The sequence below is a fragment of the Ambystoma mexicanum genome, chromosome 14 (genome assembly GCF_040938575.1).
Source record: "Ambystoma mexicanum isolate Mex_15411 chromosome 14, UKY_AmexF1_1, whole genome shotgun sequence".
NCBI classification, from domain to species: Eukaryota; Metazoa; Chordata; class Amphibia; order Caudata; family Ambystomatidae; genus Ambystoma; species Ambystoma mexicanum.
This window is the reverse complement of record NC_090940.1, coordinates 596,169,894-596,193,616: the sequence shown is the minus strand read 5'-3', so window position 1 is coordinate 596,193,616 and position 23,723 is coordinate 596,169,894. Positions and strand designations below refer to the sequence as shown.

Here is a 23,723-nt window from a genome sequence, read left to right as displayed (position 1 = left end):
CAGCACCACCCAGGATGGGGGGCCCCGTGCAACATAACACCACACAGAATCTAAACACACGTCCCGTGCAATTACTTGTAGGCGTGCAAGGCACCACGTCACAGCAGCAGTCCAGCAAGCCGCGTTTCGTGGAACGTAGTGATTCCTCTTGTCGACGAGCACCTCAAAACAGTCCAGCAAAGAGGATTCCGGCAGCAAACCAGGGAGCAACAAACAAAGAGGGCAGGCAGTCCAACAGTCGGTGCACTTACAAATGCACTTCCGGGATGCGCGCGTGCGGATGCGCGTGCACTCGGAAGATATGGACTGCGGGAACTCGTTGGTGGGTGTGGGCTGGGAGAGACCAATGAGAACACTTGTGGGCGTGCAAGGCACCACGTCACAGCAGCAGTCCAGCAAGCCGCGTTTCGTGGAACGTAGTGATTCCTCTTGTCGACGAGCACCTCAAAACAGTCCAGCAAAGAGGATTCCGGCAGCAAACCAGGGAGCAACAAACAAAGAGGGCAGGCAGTCCAACAGTCGGTGCACTTACGAATGCACTTCCGGGATGCGTGTTCTCTGAGGGCTTGGCACTTACAGGTGTCACCTTGGCGCTGGGCTCGCGGCATGCGAGTTGCAACATCGTGGCCTTGGCTGTGAGCTCTCGCTAGGGCCCGTCCTGCAAGGTCAGCACTTGTACTCTTGTTCTGAGAGGATTTTCATTGCGAGGCTCCTGCCTGGAGCTCTTGCTTGCGACCTACTCAGGCCTAGTTCATGGGTGGCGGTATATAATCCATAGCATGGTGATTGCGGGGCGACAGAGTGTCACACGCAGCATTAGATATACATGGTGGTGTCGTCATAGGGATGGGTGGCGGAAGAAGCGTCAGCAAGCATGTACACGAGCTCTTCGGCGTCTTACGTTTCTGCGGTGCTGTAAAAAGGCCTATGTAAAAATAACAACGATGCACGTCAGTGGGTGTGTCAGTCACCTACGTCATAGCACTGAGTATGTTCTTCTTGTAAGTTGGTGTGTGAGTGGCGGGTGTGCATGGTGGCACGTGTGTTCGTGTCTGTTGGCTATTTCATTATGGCATCTCTAACGATGTGGATACTTGTGGCTGTTGTTCTTAGTCGAGCTCATCCATGTTGCAGGCGTCGGCTTGAGCCTGTCGCACTGGTAGACACATTCCACTTATGTTTAGGTTTCTGAAGCAGTGTATTTTATCATCTGGTAAATAGATGAACTCTTCTTGTGGGGGGTGTCTGGGCCGTGATCCTCTAGGCCATGTTCTGGATAAGATTGGGGGGAGGGTGTTGTCCCATTCTCCTACTTCACTCTCCTCTCCCTTGTCTCGTCCTCTCTTCCTCGTTCCTCTTCCACCTTCACCCATGTCTACTCACCATTCTCCGGTCCCTTGAATGGCTCTCACTCCTTCTGGTTCCTACCTCCAACCTTCGATGTTACTACTTACCTCTGCTTTCACGACCGCCTGGAAGGATAAGCATTGTTTCGTTGGTGATGTTCTTTCTGCTGGATATGGTGCCTCACTCACAGAGTTATCAATAACCCACCACCTTCTCCTCAAGAGGAATATGACCCCCCACCTTCACCTCAAGGAAAATATGACCCCCCCACCTTCTCCTCAAGAGGAATATGACCCCCAACCTCCTCCACGAGAATAGGACCCTGCCACCTTCACCTCAAGGTAAGTATGCCCCCCCACCTTCTTCTCAAGAGGAATATGACCGCCAACCTCCTCCAGGAGAATAGGACCCTGCCACCTTCACCTCAAGGTAAGAATGGCCCCCCCACCTTCTCCTTAAGGAGGATATGACCACCCCCACACCTTCTCTCCAAGAAGAATTTGGCCCTTCTGTCTTCAGCTTTTGCATATTACTCATAATCTTATTTGGCAGGCGTCTCTGGTATCATTAAGTCTTCTTTCATTGAGGTATGGTTGCTAAGCTTACCATTACTCACAAATTTCTGAGGTTTTTCGGTTACACACACACACGCACACACACAACACAAACACACACACACACACAAACACACCACGGGATGGGAGAACCTAAACAATCCTTTCTGGGAAGGAGATTACATATACACTAATGTTCCCATTCACAAAAAAAGGAGTCCGATCAGAACCCTCAAATTTTAGACTTTTGGCAATGTTGGACTCCGGTGCAAAGATAATTGCCTCCCTATTGTTGAGTAAGTTACAATTTTGGGCAGAAACAAACAATTTGCTAAATAAATACCAAACAGGGTTTAGGAAGTCGCATAGCACAGTATTAAGCACCTGCGTATTGCAATATTTTGCTATTGAGTTGACTTCCTCAAAGAGAAGCCTATATCTGTGCTATGTGGATTTCTCCAGAGCATTTGACACTATCTCTAGGCCGCTGCTCTGGGAAAAACTCAGAAGCTGGGGTGCCTGCTATGGTTTATTATGGCACTATATTGTGACACTAGCGTGTCAATGCGGCTAAATCAAGAGGCAGATACTGCTGCGGAATTAAAGGTAAATGTTGGACTTAAGCAGGGCTGTGTATTAGCACCACTTTTATACACCCTTTACGTCTCTGATGTAGACAAAGCCCTGAGAGCAACCCGCAATTTTCCTCTGAGAATTGTGACTGTGCCTGCACCCTGGTTGATGTACACGGTTGACACAGTCCTTATGGACTGTATTCAAATTGGGCTTCAATGCCTGATTGATGCCCTCCGCAACTACGCCACTGCCAATCATCTTGTCCTGAATGCAGACAAGACTAAAATATTGGTCCTAAGAAAGAGTAATAGAAAGAAACCAACCTTTCCATGGAAATTGGGTGATAGAAGACTGGAAGTGGTGGAGAAATATGTATATTTGGGCTTTCCGATGTACACAACCCCTACTCAAATATATTATAGGGATCATATTGGGGGGCGCTGAGAAAATGGGGGGCTATCCAAAGATACATAGCAACATACTGAAGGGTCACTCAATGTTTATAATACCAGCACAATACCAGGCCTATTGTATGGGATGGAACTTCTTGCAGAGCATCACATAGGCTGGTTGGAAATACTAGAAGGCAAAATCCGTAGAACAATACTTGATGTCCCCAAATATGTTCCAGTGGAGGCACTTCATCTGGAACTAGGAGTCCAGTCGTTGAGAGCCAGTTGATGCGTCAAATGTTGCAGGTTTTATATAACTTTGAGCACAGCCTTAAATACAAACTCTACATTGGCTGGTTTATTTGCGGGAAGATTTTGGCCCTCCAATCTTAATCCTTTTTTAGGAGCTCTTAAAGAAACGGTACATGAACATTTTCTCAACATAAACTTGGAGGTTGAAATGAGTGGAGAGGCTTCCACGGGTAAAATTGGTCCTGAGGTATATAATAGATTAAAAGTAAAAACACAAGTTTGGTACAGAGCCAATTCGATAGCCCAACTTAGTAAAACAAAGATACACTATGAATACAGAAGATAAGGTTTCTTATATAATAAACCTTGTATGTATGTCACTAAGTGTTTTAATAAAGAGATGCGTAGATTTGTGAGCTATATCCGCTTCAATATATTGCCCTCATACGAATATACAGGGGCCTGGAGAGAGAGATATGAGACTCTCTAGATTGTGTCGTCTAGCGATATGAGATTGTCTAGATTGTGTAAGACACAGATGGAATATGCCAGACATATCTTAACACGTTTACCGTGCTCTCGGAGGAGTATCATAAGGGATATCATCTATCAGTACAATACATCTAGAATATGCAAGGTGACCAATTTTGGAGTTCGCTCATGGGAGCCAGTTCTTTGGTAATTTCCAGTGCTGCTCTGTGTTTCTGGACAAAAGCATTAATTAGGATAGGTAATGGTTTTAAGGATTTAACTGTATTTTAATGTCCATTTTTATAGATGAATCGTTATGAAAATCGGTTACTGTATGTGTACATTAACCAGAAACTGGTGTATCACTACAACTGTTGCCTAATTTTAATGTTTTTTCTTATGCTGATTGTAACCTTTAAGGATGAATGGAATGATTAGGCACTAGGGTGCCACTAGGGTGCCACTGGACAGGAAGGTAAAAGCGTAACCAAAGTATTAAGCAACATTTAATACTCCAGTAACAGAGCATCCCTTTCGGAAGGATCTGGAATGCCTGCAGGGGTGTTGCTAGGTCTGGAACAGATCCGGGGCTACACTAATGTCGGGACTGTCGGGGTACGGGGCTAGCTAGCCTTTTGGTTGTAGCCCCTGAGCTTCTATCCAAGGCTTCAACCAAAAGACCCGGGGCTGTAGCCCCCTCCGCCCCCCCCCTAGCAACACCTGTGAATGCCAGCTGTAATGATCTTTGTGTTTTTGCTCTGCTCGCTTTCAGGAGGACGATGTTGCGCATTCTCGCCGGACGGCAAGGCTCTGGCGGTGGGGCTGAACGACGGAAGTTTTTTGATTGTGAATGCTGACACCCTGGAGGATTTAGTCTCCTTTCATCACCGGAAGGATCTCATCTCGGAAATCCGATTTTCTCCTGGTAAATCCAATCTTTTGTGAAGCTCCTGGAAAGGTCCTCTCTCTTTTATCTAACTCGGGTTCTGGCAGGCTTTTTGATTTAATATTTCTTAGTGATGCTGATAATCCAAGGATAGCGGACAGATGTGCCCAGCTGTACGTTGAGGTCCTGGTGCTGCTTAAGGGGGTCCTTTCAAAGAGAGTGGTAGCTTTAATGTTGAAAGACCACGAGACATCCCTGCGGCACTTATGTGTCAGCATACAAAGGTTTTTTTTTTTTTAATCAGTGAGTCCCATTCAGAATTATGCAGGATACCCACTTGAAAAAAAACTTCGCACATACACACACAACACTAGAGAAAGAGAGAAAAGAAAAAAAGAAAGAAAAGAAAGAAGAAGAAAAGGGATGAAATTATATATTCTCTCCTTCCCCTTCCCCTACCCATATAAAGCATTAAATGGATCCCACATTGGTTATTAATCTAAATTATAGGTTTGATATATTTAAGAGTTAGATAGATTGTATCTTGATTGTGATAGCATATGATGTTCTTGTTTTTGTTGGATTAATCCTGCTTGAAATTAGTTAATGAACCCATGTATGTTGACAATGTATTTTGATGAAAAACCTAATACATTTTTCTTAAAAGGACTATGCAGGATTCCTGTAGTATTTCTATGGAAATACTGCCAAACTTGGTTATCATTACCGTCACTCAGTCCGACGGATTCACAGCTTGATCAGTGGTATCATGGCAGAGTGAATCCTCATCTTTTAAATCGTCAGGCCTCTTTGGAGGATTTGCTGTATTTGCCAGGGGTGCTAATTCTGCACGCAGTTCATTGCCCACTTTTTTCCATTGAAGTAATGGATTTACCTCCAGCACCTTGCTGTACACGTACAATCTCTACTTCAAGGTCAAAATCGGAATCCGGCCGTGTGGTAAAACTGGCAGTAATTCTTCCAGGCAGGCTTACCTACCGGCTAGATAGTCCTCCCTATCTGAGGGAAAGGAAGGTTCGGCCGATATTTCATGGTTCAGGCAGCGAAGATTTGGGACTCCTTGCCGCTATCTCTGCGCAAAGAGACAAACCTACTCCCTTTTAGGAGGAAACAGCTTAAAACATTTCCCTTCAACCAGTTCTGAGTGTTTTGATTCGGAATTGAGATGCATTTCTGCCTTCTATCTGACAACGCCAAGATGGCGAACGGTGAAAGAGGCACTTTATCAAAACCACCATAACATAACGGCCAAGAAAAGTGTTCATAAGGGAATTGCCACTGAAAACGTAGTTCACTGCTGAATTGAATTGATAGTTAGGCTCCTTACGAGTTTGATGGCATTTCAGTGGTAAATCTGCAGAGATACCACCGAACTGTAGTACCGACAGTGCCAATTGGTCTGGCGGTATTACCACCACATTGCAAGTGTTGGTGGCGGTGTTAGTCCCCATTTAATTGGAGTTCATAGAACTCCATGGCGGATTTCAATGTAATTACTCCAACTCGTAATGAGGCCCAAGGACAAAGTAATACAATTAGTTGTGGTCACAAGTAGGTGGTGGGGTCAGAAGCTTCTCTTGTGGTAAACAAAATATTTGCGTCCAACTCATTGCCTTAAAACCATCTAAGGTATAGAAGAACTTATAAGTAATTCCTGCTTGCTGTCCCATTTTAAATGAGCTGGTGGCAGCCCTACACGTTACCCCAGTCCGTGGGTGTTTATTTGAGTATTCATCATGTTTGGTACAAAGCAGCAGCCTTTTTGGCCATCTTATCATACAGGTCAACAATGGCGTGCACATGAAATTGATATTTATGTGTAATATACAGATCAAAATATGGGGTAGTCTTGCTTTACTCCATAATTGTAGGAAAGGCAAAAGTTATTTGTATTTTTCAAAAGAGCATTTTTTCTTGTAATTCAATTTATTTATTTATTTTGTAATTTGTAAAGCGCACCCAACCCGGAGGCATTCTAGATAGCTCGCAATTCCTGTAAATGAATGATGTTTATCTTATAGAGCACATGTGCAGCCGGCCGCACTACAGCAGCCATCTTGTTTTATTCTACTGGTCGGAAGACATCACGTGAACAGTGCAGGTGGCATAGAGGGGCTGACCTGCGGGTATATGCTACTCATGATTTGACTCAGCTTTTCACTACGCTTTGTAAATGTTTAAGTGTGGATGCAGGGATCAGCAGCACTGCAAGCAGCAGTGGTCCCTTGCATGCAGTAAACGTATGTGGTGAAATGAGCCCAGTGTTTTCGGACACATCACCAGCGTGCCACTCAGGGACGTCATTTGGGGGTCGCCAGGGGTCGCAGTTGCTACCCCTGAGGTCTCCCTTGCTACTCCTGTGGTCTCCTTTGCTACCCCTAGGAAAAAAAGATGTTTTTTAAACTTTTTTAAAAAACTTTTTTTTGTTTTAATGTAAGCTCCTGGGTGGTGGCCAGTGTCATGTGCCTCTTTATTTTTGGAGTGGCTGACCTTCTTGTGCAGGGCTCTTAAAAATGTTTTTTAAAAAAATAACGGGGTTCCACAATTGTATCACTTTGAGCAGTGACGCTAAATAAGAAGGAATAGGAATAACACATAATTTGTCTTTCTGGAACTCTAGCCAATAATTACTAGACTCATAAAGGTTTAGGCACACTTCAGGTGGTGAGTCACTGATTTAGCCTGTTCTTAAACACCTCAACTCAGCCTTTCACCCTTCTGAGGTCGATAAATGAGTACCAACACAGGTTGGATGATATTGTATGTATAGTTGACCTATATGAAGCGCTTAAGCGTAAGTGCTGTATGATAACATATCATTATCAGTTGGCCTTGGACGTCTGCTTGCATTCACAGTAATTTGGTAATATGGCCCTATACACACTGACATTAACGATACATATGGTGATCCATTCTTGCATGAAATGTATATAACACTATAGTGCTATCACCACCATATTTTATGTAGTATACTTAGGAACAATATGTGATGTCTCTTCCTGTTTTGTCAAGGGGTGAAAGGTCGTGTCCATTGCTTCCTGTCATGTCACTTCGAGGTGGGGGGTCAAATGACATCACTTCCGGTGATGTCATCAGAGGGTAAAGGTCCTGTGATGTCACTTCCGCTACCCCTGGCATTTTGGTGAAATGACGTCCCTGGTGCCACTGAGCAGACATGGCGCAGCCAGTGGTCGAAGTGAGCGGCAACGGTCGGGAGTGGTGTTCCCCTACTTTTTTGGTTTACTTCTATCACTGGGCACAGCTAGCATTGTCAGAAAATATTTAGGCTGACAGCCTCCTCTTTCACTGTGCAGTGCCGGCAGCCATGGCAAGCAGCCCTTCACAGACAGAGCCAACACACAGACCCGCCTCTCGCCAACTACCACTCTTCAGGCTGTGGACAATGCATTAGTCCGAGGTGGGGAGGGGGAAGGGCACTAAAGCACAACTTACCTCTCATGCTGTTATTCTGGCAAGAGAGCATTTCGAGTTTGGTGGTATCCTGCCGGTAAATCCTGCGGGATACCACTGAACGCCAATACCGTTCCTGACACTTTGTCTGCCGGAATTACCAGCAAATAACAAGTGGTGGGAAGGGTGGGAATATCCCATTCCATCAAAAACTGTTGTTATTACCGGCACCGGTAATATCGGTGCCGGTAATAATGGCAGTTTTTGATGATAGGGTGCCGGAACTACCCCCAACTCTGAGCTGGAGGTAATTCTGGGCACCCCTCCACCAAACTTGTAGTATGCCATGTGGGAAAATTTGCCAGTAAACTTTCTTTCCGGCACGTTAATTCCACACCGGCAAACTTGTAATGAGGCGTGAATCAAGCATCCATGGTTTGTCTACATGGCAGGGATTCTAATCCTAGTAGGTTCATATGTGTGAGTCATAACAGGTGATCTGTAACTAAAATGCAGGGATGCCTCACTAAGCCTTACTCACCTCACTAAGCCATAAGGCCAGTATTGGCCTAGCCAAAACATGTCATTACCAAAGTAGCACTGCCAGGTCCACATCCCCAGATATGCCAATTTCTAAGTTCTCTGAGGCCTAGCAACAGTAGGGATGAGGCAGGTCACCTGATGGCATCAGAGTAGGCTGGCAAGATTCCAAAGACCTGCTTTTTCCTTTTTGGCGTGGTGAGGGAGAAGGATGCCAAATTAAAAAGTTGGGAGAGGGCGGCCGGCACGTCGGGCGTTTGTTTTCCTTTTTTGGGTGGTAGGGCTGAGGAGGGAAGTACTTGAGAGCGGTGAGGGCGGTTGACAGGCGGCAGATATTTTTTGCATTGCAAATGGTTATGGGACAGCTCGCAGGTGAAAGGGGGCATCAAAAATAAAATAGTGAAATGAAAATATCTAACTTTGAAGACTGTCATTAAATCATGTGCTTTTAAGCCTCATAAAATATTGCATGAGAAGTGGCGGGGCTAATTAGGTTTGGGTCTATTTGACCTAATCACATTTGATCTAATTTGTTTTAACTTTTTTTGGTCTAAAATGTGGGGGGAGACCACACACAACCCCCCACGACCCCCTGACTTCCCCTCAACCTAATCTATACCCTTACCCACCCCCATATATATATTTAATAAAATTTGACAGAAAAAAAAGTTTGGTCAAATGTTTTAGGTCAAATGTTTTTAGGTCAATTATGCTAATGCCAATTACTCATTGTTCTCAATGCTCAGACTTTCATCCGAGCCAAGCAATCATTGGTTGAGTTACCGAGGTTCATAGTCAAAGCTTTGACAGGCAAAGTTTCGACATACAAAAGTTCTGACACAAAAGCAGCGAAAAAAGTTTTCAATGCATTTTTTTCTTTAATCGGGGGGTTCACCCTCTAACCCCCGTTTTCTTTTTAAAACAAACTTTTTTTTTTCTATACGAAACTAAAAAAAAACATAACATGATGAAAATTCATTAAAAACTTTTTTATTCGAAACTTTGTATTAGGAACTTTTGTATGTCAAAACTTTTTTTTCTAAAGTATGACTGGACACCGTTACCGGATTACTGTGAAATAATTGAAAAAAAATTACCTGTGAAATCACCAAATTCTTTTTGATCGAATTTTATTTTAATAACGTTGGGGAAGTCCCTACCCCACCAATGCCCCTCCACTTCCCCCTACCTTAAACTATCCCCTTAACCCACCCCCATCTATTTTTAATTAAAATGAACAAACATACCTAATGAATTCAACCCCAAAACATTTGGTCATTTCTCATTAGGTATTTTTGTAGTCGATCATTTCTGCAGATACTGAGTTTCCTGTTGGGTGCCTCGTTGGAAGCAGCCTTGGGAAGCAAACATCACCTGTATAGTGAAAGCGCTGGGCATATGTATCGACCACACCCTCGCCATTTCACTCCCATTTGCTCCATTCAACAATGATGCCGGGGCAGCAGCTATCTACCAAAAACTCAATTGGGAGGGCAGAGACTCTAGAACTCCAAAAACATGGTGATAGCGGCCTCGTTATCAAAGCACCAACATGGGCTCCGCTGTGCATTCTGGGAAAGGCAATCATGTCCATGAAAGTTCCTAGACAGATGCACATGTCTCCAAAACAACTCTGTCTGGAGCTTTCCTTAATCTCATTCTTTGTAGGCCCCTCGGGTGTCTGTTTGGTAAAATTCCAAAGAAATCAAGAACTTCTGGAGATGTGGCCATTGTACTGAACAACTGGAACCAATCATCACTTTCTCACAGGCTCATACACAGGACTTACAGTTGTCTTGGGAGGATAGCTCAGGCCCAACGCACTCGTCTTGGAAGTAAGACAACTCAGAGCAACACAGGTTCAATCCCTGAGTCCGCCCTCTGGGTATTAAGCATGTTATAAATAACCAATTACAATTTACAATTACAGTAATATACTGAAAATGCATCACCCTGGCACTTGCTTTAAGGACTTAAAAATGGCACAGGGGAGTAATTGCAGTGTAAGAGGTAACTACGGTTTCAGCAACATCAATGCTGTTTCATCAGGCAGGAAAATGAGTGGACCTGGGGAGCCTTGTTTTCCTCCAGTATCTATATTGTAGAGTTTGTGAACCATGTTCCGCGTTGATACACAATGTTGAGGATGCCAAAGCCTTTTTTCTAAAGCCTACAGATTGGGCCACTGTAATAAATATGTTGGTCTTGTTTGATGTCTGTTGCAGGTACTGGGAAGTACCTGGCTGTGGCTTCCTTCGACAGCTTTGTTGACATCTACAGCGTGATGAGCAGCAAGCGGGTGGGGATCTGCAAAGGAGCCCTAAGCTATGTAACCCACTTAGATTGGGACAAGAGAGGTAAGTTGTCCACATTAGAGCACCTAAGAACCAGTAGAAGATGGCGGAGGGCTTGTTTCCGAATGGCCCAGCTTTGTTTAAAGATTTAGGACCTCATTCCGACTCTGCCGGTATCCTGGAGGTAGAGCCACCAGGATACCGGCAAATGTGGATACTGTTTGCGGCACCGCCGCTGGATTACGGGTGCCGGCGGAGCGGTGTTGATCCCCATTCATGGAGTCCCATAGGACTCCATGAGGGAATTTGCTGGCGGTGGCAGTGGCGGTAACAAGGGCTTTTTAGGCTGGTAGGGCACCTGGCTTACCTCCAGCATTTAGCTGGAGGTAACCCAGGTGCCCACCGGCAATCCCGTAGTCGGGCAGTCTGGTAAGGTGCCAGTGTCCTCAGAGTTTTTTACTGGACTGCCCGACTTGGAATGAGGCCCTATGAACTTGCCAATTCTAACTATGGAAACCACCCTTGTATTTAGAAACCAGTGTGAAGTGTGTAACATTGCTTTAAATGTTAGTTGCTAAAGCCATATTACCCCTTTTATTATGACGTGTTTAGGTGTGAAAGATTAATGGCTCAATTATGCAGATTGTTCTTTCAAGGGATATCTGGTCTTGGCAGTATTTTATATGTACTGTTGATTTTAGTCTAAGTTGTTGGATCTTGCTTCAAAACCTCTCCAGTAAATCTCAATATATATTTAAGTGTAAAGACCAAATCTGGCCAGCTGTATTGGGTGTTATCTCCCAAGTTAAAGGCCTGAGCGCAGCAAGGGTGTTTAACTAGGGTCCCCGGGCCAATAACACCCCTCTCTGGCAGAGGATCTTCACGCTATTTGCACCCCGGGCTGCCAGTCGGTTAACCTATGTGTTGAGAGTGCATTGTATTTTGATTCAATGAACGAATACCTTGCGGCGTCCCATTCATTGAATCAAAGTACTCCACTAAGATGGCCACCATAGACATGGAAGGCTGAATGAAGCAGAATGAGGGGGTGCTGACAGATATTGTTTGTGAGAAAGTGATTCCACCGGGACAACAAATGCGTACACGCCAATGGTACCAGAACCAGGGACCCCCAACCGGATACCAGTCTTCAACTTATCAAAAGGTCTGATATCACCGGCCGAATTAAGGCTTCTAGAAAAAGGACTATCCTTCGTGCCAGCTACAAAATCTAAATTTTTCAAAACCGAATTAGAACTCAGGAGGTTCTTCAGGAACATTGGTCTGAAGTATTTCTTTGAAATTCACTTACCTGCAAATGAAGGACCTACCAATGAAATAAGACCAAATAAACGAGACAACATCACCAGACTTAAACCGAAATCTTCTTTTTCTCCACCTCCGCACACCATCCCGTGTGAGATTGAAGCTTTTGAAAAGATTGTCAACAAAACGGTCATGGCCGGGTTCTCAAAACAGAACTACTATCAGGAAAACTTAGACTAAGAGGAAAGGAATGCTCTAAAAAACCTACAAATTGACAAATCCATTACTATCAAACCGGCAGACAAAGGCGGCGGCATAGTCGTTATGAATACTTCTGACTATGACAGCGAATGCTTACGTCTACTTAGTGACCAATGTGCCTACAGACAGCTGAACCATGACCCCACCAAAGATCTACAGGACGAGATCAAAAGCTTGACCCAACATGCCTTCGAAGAAGGATGGATTTGCGAGGATGAACAACACTTCTTGAATAAGGCACATCCCCGCGTACCTGCCTTCTACATCCTACCCAAAATGCACAAGGATGTCGAAAATCCCCCTGGAAGACCTATCGTCTCCACCTGTGATTCATTGCTTGAACCATTATCAGTATATACTGATCTTTTTAAAACCTCACGTCGTCCTGATGCCATCATACCTAAAGGACACCACCAGCACCACCGTCCTACTCAACAACGTTGAATTAAGACAGAACAGCCTACTCGCTGCCTTGGATGTTGAGGCGCTCTATACGTCAATTCCACAAAGAGAAGGTCTGGAGGCAATACAAAAAGTTTGCAACCAGAGAAACAATACCACTTCCACCCCCACCGAGTTTATTCTGGAATGCACTGAACTGGCCATGGCAGAAAACTTTTTCCTGTTTGGTAGCCAAATCTACAAACAAACAAAGGGGGTGAGCATGGGGGCCACCTTTTCCCTCGACATCGCCAACCTGTTCATGGCACAATATGAAATGGACAACATTTTTTCAAATGAGAACCCTTTTTTACCACACATTGGTTTCTGGAAGCGGTACATAGACGACGTGATATTAGTCCTGGTACGGAACATCGAGTGAACATATTGTGTTTCCATGAGTGGATTAATCTACGCAACCCCCACATTAAGTTTACCATCCAATGGGACCATCATAATATTGACTTCTTAGACCTCCATATCTACCGGACAGGAGATCGCCTGAAGACAGAATTATACTGAAAATCCACAGACCGCAACAGTTTGCTGCATTTTCAAAGTTACCACACACATGGCCTTAAATGCAATCTTCCATGCAGCCAATTTTTGCGAATCTGGAGGAGCTGTACAGAGCCACAGGGATTTAAGAAACATGCTGATGATTTGCAGATCAGATTGACTCAAAGAGGATATCCCCGGAAAGCCATCAAAGATGCCAAGAAAAGAGCAGCTCATACCCCCAGAGACATTTGCCTAGAAACTAAGCCAAAAAAAGAACTTGACAGGATGGTCTGTGTCACTACGTACAGTCCTCTTAGAAATCTGATACAGAAGACCATCAAGAAAAACGGGCACTTGGTAAAACACACGGGGTCTTTGAATAAAGCCCCATATTTTGCCTTCAAGAAAAATAAAAATCTGAAAGAATCCTTGGTCCATACATTCCTGGAGTGCACGCACTAACGCCCTGTGGAATCTTCCCCCCAATAGTAGGACATTACAAATGTGGACAATGTGTTGCATGTGCCCTTATACTTCAGAAAAAAAACTTTTGAATATAAAACTGTCAAGTGGACCATGAGAGAATCACACCAACTGTAACACCAAAGGTGTGATCTACATAATTGAATGCCCTTGTAACCTGCTCTTTGTAGGCAAGACTATTAGATGGATCAAAATGCGAATCTCAGAGCATCGGTCCTGTATCACAAATAAGATTCCTGACAAACCATTGGTTGACCATTTCATCCTAAAAAACCACAAAGACACAGACCTGAGATGGTTCATCTTACAGAAATTGACACCGACGGTGAGAGGGGGAGACTTGAATAGGACACTTACCTAACTAGAACAAAGATGGGTCCACAAGTTAAATACCGTGAAACACGGATTAAACATATCTGCGGAGTGGAAATCCTTTTTATGAAATCGCTTGTATGACACCTGCAGAGTGAAAATTCTTTTTATGAAATCTCCTTTTTGACATCTGTGGGGATGCATCTGTTGTGTACACCATACATGTATTCTGCATGTGATCCATCATTGAATTCCCACCAACGCCCTTTCACTTCAGATTACTTGAGTTCACCTAATTTTGCCTTAGATATAGACAGCCCGGGCTCCAGCCGAGTTCATCTAGTCCACTTTTAGCAACAGCCTGCACCTTTGGATAGATGGCCCCCTTTTTTCAATGACACGTACATACATCCAAGTGAGCATCCCCAGGCCAGTATTTTGGCATCTCCAATTAGGCCTTGCCGCCGCCTCTGGTCTGTTACCATGGCAACGGCCCATACAAATACAACCAACTCTTTGGTTCTGTTACAGTGGAGTCCTGTTTAATGCATATTTGTCTGACAGTGCTTATTCTCCATTTAGCAAATAGATACCCTATTTAGCTAGGGGACAACCATGTAGAACCCCTTTCCAAAATGGCGACGGAGAGCGGTGACCATCAGCAATGGTTCCCACGGTGCCGCATATGTCCCTATGCACTACACTGGGCCCCCATCCCCATGCATTTATACCGGCGTTAATTATCTCATATTTTTCGCTCTGGTCCGTTTCCATGGCAACAGTGTAAACATACGTATTTAGCACCATGGCATTTACACATTTCAGGGCAGTTCAATTACTAATTTACCGGCAGTTGGAATGTTTACTTCTACAAGCAACTACACCACTTTGTTTGGAAATCGCCACGTAGAATGCTACAAAATGGCCACCGCTATTTAAAAGCGGTGACCATAGTAACGGCGTCTGCATCGCCACAACGCTGGCTGCAGTGCCCGCGACCCAATCTGCTAATGTACAGTGCTAGTGCTGTGCCTGTCCCAACCCCCTGCAAGACACACTGGGAGCACTTGCTATCACGCGAAGCCCACGCCAGCCCGCAGACCGTGTCCCAGCAATTGAGTTGTACTACACGATGGAATTACAGGTAATCCAACCCTGAATGCAATGATTACCACCAACACCATCCCTCGAGCCAGTGATAACCATGCTCATTCTTAGAGGGTTAACACACCAGATCCGGTTACTGCAGCACCACTGCATGTGTCTTCTACACCGTGGCACACTTACGCAACCTTGAATAAGGTAAGCGTTTACACTTCTGTGCTTATACTCAGATCAATTAGTTTGATAGATTAGGGATACTCTAAGCCCTCCATTCTATTCTTAACAGGCGCTCAGTATTATTGATGCTAAGAAACACTGCAGGTCACTAGACCTATACTCTTCCGCCTGTGGCCTTAATGCGGCACACTTACGTGACCTAGAATAAGGTAAGTGTTTTACTTGTGTACTCAATTTAGAGCAATCCGTTTGATAGATTAGGGACACAATAAGTCCTTCTTTCAATATTTCAATAGGCTCCCAATAATCTAATGCTAAGAAACATTGCAGGTCACTGGACCCATATTCTTCTGCCTGTGGCCCTAATGCCTTCCCACAAGGTAAGCCGTGTCCAGTTGGGGGACACAATGTGGTTTAATCACTTTCTCCCAACCAATATTTATCAGCACCCCCCTCATTCTGCCTCATTCATTTTCACAGCATCCACTGAACACCTAGACGGCCCAGTCTCCCCTGTCCTGACGAAGGCCCCTACAAGAACATGGCTTCATCATAGCCCTTACAAAAGGCCGAAACACTGTGGTGTAGACATTAACTCTTGAATCACAGTGCTTCGAATGGTTTCACTGTTTATATGTATTGTTCACTATATGTACCCATTGCAATTGTTTACGTGATATGACTCCTGTCGTGTTTATGTATTGACAGTAGAATTTGTACTATGTTGACTTTATGTACCTATGTGCAAGGAATCTAACTTGCTATTTGTTCGTTTTGCAATCTGTATTGCTCTATGTGTATAATCTGGTGTTCTGCATTATACAAAAACAAATCAGCATGTATAAATGCTACCAATCATAAAAATAAGTATTTCAACAATTCAGGAGGGCTACTTATATATTCTGTGACTTGAAAATGAGCAGGAAGGGGGTATGCTGGTTGTATTGACCCGTTCACCTGTATCTGATGAACCTAATTAAAGTGAGGCTTGCTCTCTGGGGGAGTGGGTTGACAAAGACGTCATTTAGGGGTCGCCAGGGGTCTCTCCTGAGACCCCTGAAGTCTCCCTTGCTACCCCTAAACATTTTTATTTATTTTTTACAAATTGAAACGGCTGGGCTGTGGCCAATGCCGTGTGGCTCTTCGTTTCTAGAGTGGCTGGCTTTCGTGTTCAGGCATCTTTAAAAAAACAGGGGGGTCCACAAGTTTAACACTTTGAGCGGTGACCCTAAATAAGAATGAATAGGAATAAAAACTCATTTGTCTTTCTGGAATTCTATATAATAATTACTAGACTCATTAAAGCTTTATTTCAGGCACATTTCACAGGGTGAGTTCTTAAACACCTCAAATTCACAATGCAGACAAAATATTCCAAAAAGCATTTAGAGTAGAATAAGCATCAATTTCGGACTATTTATTTTGCTTTTCGCAAGTTGCAGATATAGCATGTTTTTTTCTGCCGATACATATGGTGATCCATTCTTGTATGAAATGTATATCACTTTGCAGTGAAATCGGATCCATATTTTTCATAGTGTATTTAGGAACAATGCTATGTGATGCCACTAACTGTTTGTCAAGGGGTAAAGAGTCGTGTTCCATCGCTTCCCGTGTTGTCACTTTGGAGTGGGGTCAAATGACATCACTTTTTGTGATGTCATCAGAGGTCAAGGGTCCTTTGATGTCACTTCCGCTACCCCTGGCATTTTGGTGAAATGACGTCCTTGTGGGTTGATGGCTGTACTCTGCAGTGAACCTCGTGGAATCGTGTTCCGTCCGTGAGTACTGACACGTGCACCTGTTTCTGTACAGGCAAGCTCCTACAGATCAACACTGGGGCAAAGGAACAGCTGTTTTTTGAAGCTCCTCGTGGCAAGAAGCAAATCATTCCGATTCCAGAGGTATGTTAAAAAAAGAAAAATCAAGAACATGCACTTAGTGACTCAATACTGTAAGCCAGTGGCAGAAGTGTCCTGAGACAAGTAGTGGAACCGTGGTCTCTGCGGAAGGGGAGAGGGCAGGTGGAAGCATAGTGCAACATGTTGTGGTGTGGCGGCCAAGGCGTTGCTATAGTCCAAGTGACTAGTAACTAAGGCTCCTATTACAACTTTACACCTGAACAGGGACATTAATGGGCACATACCCTGTATAGAATGGTGAATATGGTCGTAAAAAGGAGAGGAATGGTAAACAGAAGAAAATAAAAGTGATGGAACACCACTCCTGATGAGATTGGGGGGATTGGCGAAAAAGCCAAACGAAATTTTTGAAATTCGGCCCAAAAAAACGATATCTTTTCTACTTCACATTTTTTCGAGATTTGTTCAGGGACATCTGTGGCAGGGTGGGGCTGGCGTGTAGCGACCGCCAGAAAGTTCACATGATTGGGGCAGGGAGAAGGGGATATCAAGCACATATAGATGGATACAGATATGCATGTTATACCGGACCTTGTGGGTGGGGTCAGTAAGCGGGACACTTCTGAAGATGGTTGGGTTTGGAGGCAACTGTACATCTTGAGTGAAGGTTATGCCATGGTCTTCGTCTCTAGGTGGAAAAGATTGCCTGGGCGTCCTGGACCAGTGTGCTGGGATCCTGCTGCGAGGGGATCTGGCCGGTGATAGGAGAAGTGACCGATGTCTCTGCGTCCTGCCTCACCGTTGATAACAAGGTCTTGGCCACCGGGGATGATTTTGGCTTTGTGAAGCTCTTCCAATACCCTGTGAAAGTAAGTCCTTTTCTTTTTCAAATATTTTATTGACCTTTTTTTTTCCTTGACTCTGCACTATCCCTACCTGTCAACCTGTTGGCGACCTTCCAATTTCTTGAAAGAATCGATTCCCCGCTGCAGCAAGTCAGTTGGGAGGTACAGCAGACAATGAATGGACGTGGGGCAGGAAGGATGACCAAAATGTTGGACTTGGCATGGTTCTGTACAATTCTCACAGGTTTGCCTTCAAAGAATTACCGGGTCAGACAAAAAAACCTGAGAGAGACCAACTCTACATATGAACTCCAAAATATTGCAACAATACATTAGCATTGAATTGGAGGACTTAATGTACCTATTCACTGTGGACCAATCAGTTCACTTGTTGAGATGGGTTCCAAAGCACCTGCAAGGGCGTGATTGGTGGTGTTATCGTGTGGAAAGGTCAGATGTCTGCAAACCCCTGAAGCTCCCTAGATGTTTTGGACGGTTTATAGTGAAAGTTTCGAATACATAGTTCTGAAATGCAATACTTTAGAAAGAAAAGGATAGAGAAAAAACAATCCGAATGCACTTTTTTTTTTGGTGGGGTCCCCCCCAAGCCCCTGTTTTTTGGGGAAAACCACACATTTTTCCTATACGAAACACAAAGAAAAAAAAGGCATTAAAAAAAGCATTCGATTTTTTTTTTCGATCCTTTTGTTTCGAACGTATTGCATTTCGAAACTATGTATTCGAAACTTTGACTGGACACCGTTTTGGACTATGACTTCCATGATCCGTCACCATTCACTATGCTGGCTAGGCGGTTTGGGTCTATTTGACCTAAAACATTTGACCTAATCACATTTGATCAAATTTATTTGACCTTTTTCTTGGTCTAAAATGCAGGGGTATTACCCCTGCATCCCCCCGCACACTTCCCCTCAACCTAATCTATACCCTTATACCGCCCCCATATACACATTCAATTAAATTTGACCAAAAAAAAGTCTAAAAAAGTCGATCAAACGGTTAGGTCAAATGCTTTTAGGTCAATTATGCTAATACCGGCTAGACTGATGGGATGTGTAGTGCAAAACATAGGAAGAGCCCTGGGATTGGTTAACGCGCGTGGCTAAAGATGTGCTATACGTTACAGCATAGCTCTCTTCCGTCTGTGCTGTTCAGTTATTCTCTTGACCCGTCCCTGTAGTTCCTGCACAGGCTCAGGGCCAGGAGGTGACGGTCGTGTTCCATTAGTGGAGAAACTGAGGAGCTCGCCTCCATCTTATTGGTCAGGGGACCTGAACCCCTAAGCCACTGTGCAAGCAGGGAACCAGTAACCCTCCTTACTTCCTCCTGCCAATATTTCCAAAGCCCCAACTCCCAGTAGGACAGCGCTGCTCATGTTCGCTTCCCCACATAGCCACGTCTTGCACGTTTTAGATCCTTTAACTACCCCAAAAAATAAACATTGAAGTAGTCCCACTGAATGAAAGAAACAAAGATGGAAAATGCATCAATTTAATCTGAAAAGTCATCCACCAGTCAGTATGGTATAAATAAATAAATAAATAAATAGATAAATTCTACCTAGCCAAAAGATCCCACGTCAGCGACAGATCTGATGTGTCCAGCTACTCCTGGAGACCTGGGACCCAATTTTAGGGGGAGGGAAGAGCAAGGTGTTCGTCCCCCCAACTTTCGTGGCACACCATTTTGTCCCCCTCATTTGACAAGAGCCCTTTTCCTTTAGATGTCATGTCCACCCCTAACATTTTCGACAAAGTTACTCTCCTGCTAGAGGCAGCAAAAGGAGGAGCCAGTTCCCCACAAACCTCCCAGGTAGAGCACTGGGTCCAAAAGCTGCCATGACACTCTTGTCTGACCATTACATGATGGCACATCGACTAAACCATTTGAAAACTCCCCTCACCCGGTGATAAGGAGCAAGAGAGTATACACATAAGGGGAGGAGGTGGACACTGCAGCAGAGCCAATCAGGGTCTGGAAAAAGCAGGAAGTAAAAAGACGAGCCAATCAGAGAACTTATTTCCCTAATCACCATATTCATCACCATGTAAAAGGCAGTCAGTCTCGGAGTCTCCACTGGCTATTTTGGGGAGAGAACTGCATCCTTAGGGATGGCGTTTGTTGAGAAATGCTCGAGAGAGACTGGAGGAGGAGACATGGAAGAAGGGAGCAGGGAGCAGAAAGCAGAGGGAGGGAGAGGTTGGAGTAGGAGAGGGGAGAGAAGGAGCAGGAAACGAAAGGGAGAGTAAAGGCTGGAGGAGGAGACACAGGAGGTGAAATCAGGAAGAAGGGAGAGGTTAGAGGAGGGAAAGGCAAGTGGAGGAGGAGAGAGCAATGAGGATTGGGAGGGAGAGGTTGGAGGTAGAGGAGGGGAAGTAACAGCACATGGAGGGCACAGCTTTCACTATACTGGTGATGAGGGTCATCTAGGGCGTTGCCAGGGGCCAGGAGGGGTTCCTATCAGTAGTACCCCAGTGATTCGGTACCCTTAAGAGGAACCCAGGCCAGGGCATGGGGCAGACTGAGAACATGAGGCCAGAGAGGGAGGAAAATAGAGATTGCGGAAATGAGTCAGAGAAGTGTAGCTCCTAACAATGGCAGAGCAAGTCAGAGGAGCTATAGCAGACCAGAGAGGCCATGTGAAAGCCATTAGCACTTACCCCAAGAGCCTAGTATCAGTGCTCAGGTAGAGCAGGGAAATGCTACCCATACCAATCCAAGTGGGGAGCGGGGGGTGGGTACCAACCTGTGTAGTCCCAAGCAGAATACACTAGCCAGGAGACCCCTGCACAGAAGTGGGGAATTACACACCGTCCCATCCCAGACCTGTGAGGACAGGAGGGGCCCATTAACCACCAGAGGATACCTACTATCTCAGGAGGAAGCGCGGCCAAGGCCAAGACAAGCTAAGACCAAAGTCTCTCAGGACCACATCGCGCCAGGACCAGAGAAGCACAGGAGGACACTTTACCACATCCCACCGTGACCAGAGACTCACAGGAGGACACTTTACCATATCCCACCATGACCAGAGAAGCACAGAAGAACACTTTACCTCATCCCACCATGGCCAGAGAAGCACAGAAGGACACTTTACCACATCCCACCGTGGCCAGAGAAGCACAGAAGGACACTTTACCCCATCCAACCATGGCCATAGAAGCACAGAAGAACACTTTACCACATCCCACCATGGCCAGAGAAGCACAGAAGGACACTTTACCACATCCCACCATGATCAGAGAAGCACGGGAGGACACTTTATCTCATTCCACCATGACCAGAGAAGCACAGAAGAACACTTTACCACATCCCACCATGGCCAGAGAAGCACAGAAGGACACTTTACCACATCCCACCGTGACCAGAGACGCACGGAAGGAAACTTTACCATATCTCACCATGGTCAGAGAAGCACAGAAGACACTTTACCACATCCCACCATGGCCAGAGAAGCACAGAAGGACACTTTACCACATCCCACCGTGACCAGAGACTCACAGGAGGACACTTTACCACATCCCACCATGACCAGAGAAGCACAGAAGAACACTGTACCACATCCCACCATGGCCGGAGAAGCACAGAAGGACACTCTACCACATCCCACCATGACCAGAGAAGCACAGAAGGACACTTTACCACATCCCACCATGACCAGAGGAGCACGGAAGGACACTTTACCACATCCCACCATGGCCAGAGAAGCACAGAAGAACACTTTACCACATCCCACCAGGACCAGAGAAGCACAGAAGAACACTTTACCTCATTCCACCGTGACCAGAGAAGCACGGAAGGACACTTTACCACATCCCACCATGACCAGACAAGCACGAAAGGACACTTTACCAAATCCCACCATGACCAGAGAGGCACGGAAGGACACTTTACCACATCCCACCAGGACCACAGAAGCACGGAATGACACACTACTACATCCCACCATGACCAGAGAAGCATGGAAGGACACTTTACAACATCTCACCATGGCCAGAGAAGCATAGAAGGACACTTTACCACATCCCACCATGACCAAAGAAGCAATGAAGGACACTTTACCATATCCCACCATGACCAGAGAAGCACGGAACTACACTTTACCACATCCCACCATGGCAAGAGAAGCACAGGACACACTACCACATCCAGATCTCTGCAGTGAACACCACCTGACCTTGCCATGAGAACCTTGCCAGATCTCTGCAGCGTGCACTACCTGACCTGGCCACGAGAACCGTGCCAGATCTCTGCAACGTGCACCACCTGACCTAGCCATGAGAATCTTGTCAAATCTCTGCAACGTGCACCACCTGACCTAGCCACGAGAACCTTGCCAAATCTCTGCAGCGTACACCACCTGTCCTGGCCACGAGAACCTTGCCAGATCTTTGCAACGTGCACCACCTGACCTAGCCACGAGAACCTTGCCAGATCTCTGCAGCGTACACCACCTGACCTAGCCACGGGAACCTTGCCAGATCTCTGCAACGTGCACCACCTGACCTAGCCACGAGAACCTTGCCAAATCTCTGTAACGTGCGCCACCTGACCTAGCCACGAGAACCTTGCCAGATCTCTGCAGCGTACACCACCTGACCGGGCCACGAGTACCTTGCCAGATCTCTGCAACGTGCACCACCTGACCTAGCCATGAGAACCTTGCCAGATCTCTGCAGCGTAGACCACCTGGCCTAGCCATAAGAACCTTGCCAAATCTCTGCAGCGTGCACCACCTGACCTGGCCACAAGAACCTTGCCAGATCTCTGCAACGTGCATCACCTGACCTGGCCACGAGAACCTTGCCAGATCTCTGCAGCGTACACCACCTGACCAGGCCATGAGAACCTTGCCAGATCTCTGCAACGTGCACCACCTGACCTAGCCACGAGAACCTTGCTAGATCTCTGCAGCGTACACCACCTGACCTAGCCACGAGAACCTTGCCAAATCTCTGCGACGTGCACCACCTGACCTAGCCACGAGAACCTTGCCAGATCTCTGCAACGTGCACCACCTGACCTAGCCACGAGAACCTTGCCAGATCTCCTCAACGTGCACCACCTGACCTAGCCACAAGAACCTTGCCAGATCTCTGCAGCGTACTCCACCTGACCTGGCCACGAGAACCTTGCCAGATCTCTGCAACGTGCACCACCTGACCTAGCCACGAGAACCTTGCCAGATCTCTGCAGCGTACACCACCTGACCTGGCCACGAGAACCTTGCCAGATCTCTGCAACGTGCACCACCTGACCTAGCCACAAGAACCTTGCCAGATCTCTGCAGCGTACACCAACTGACCTAGCCACAAGAAACTTGCCAGATCTCTGCAGCATACACCAACTGACCTAGCCACGAGAACCTTGCCAGATCTCTGCAACGTGCACCACCTGACCTAGCCACGAGAACCTTGCCAGATCTCTGCAGCGTACACCACCTGACCAAGCCACGAGAACCTTGCCAAATCTCTGCAGCGTACACCAACTGACCTAGCCACGAGAACCTTGCCAGATCTCTGCAGCGTACACCAACTGACCTAGCCACGAGAACCTTGCCAGATCGAACCTGCGAAATATCCTCAGGATTCTGTTTCCTCCAATCTAATCGGCTGAGGCGCGGAATGTTTTTCACCCAATGCATTCTGCGCGTTCTATTTGTTGTACGTTTACTCTCCATAAACCTATCGAGGCATACTCTAATGA

The 23,723-nt window shown here is 45.8% G+C and overlaps 1 protein-coding gene across 1 annotated transcript in view; it reads left to right on the top strand.

Moving 5' to 3' along the window:
* The window catches only part of EML5 (EMAP like 5), a 772,681-nt gene that overhangs the window by 580,807 nt on the left and 168,151 nt on the right, over positions 1 to 23,723 (top strand). The window contains exons 22-25 of the mRNA XM_069637955.1: positions 4,365 to 4,517; positions 10,676 to 10,807; positions 17,105 to 17,193; positions 17,844 to 18,020. Of these exons, the coding sequence (XP_069494056.1) occupies positions 4,365 to 4,517; positions 10,676 to 10,807; positions 17,105 to 17,193; positions 17,844 to 18,020 (551 nt within the window). The remainder of the gene's footprint in view (positions 1 to 4,364; positions 4,518 to 10,675; positions 10,808 to 17,104; positions 17,194 to 17,843; positions 18,021 to 23,723) is intronic.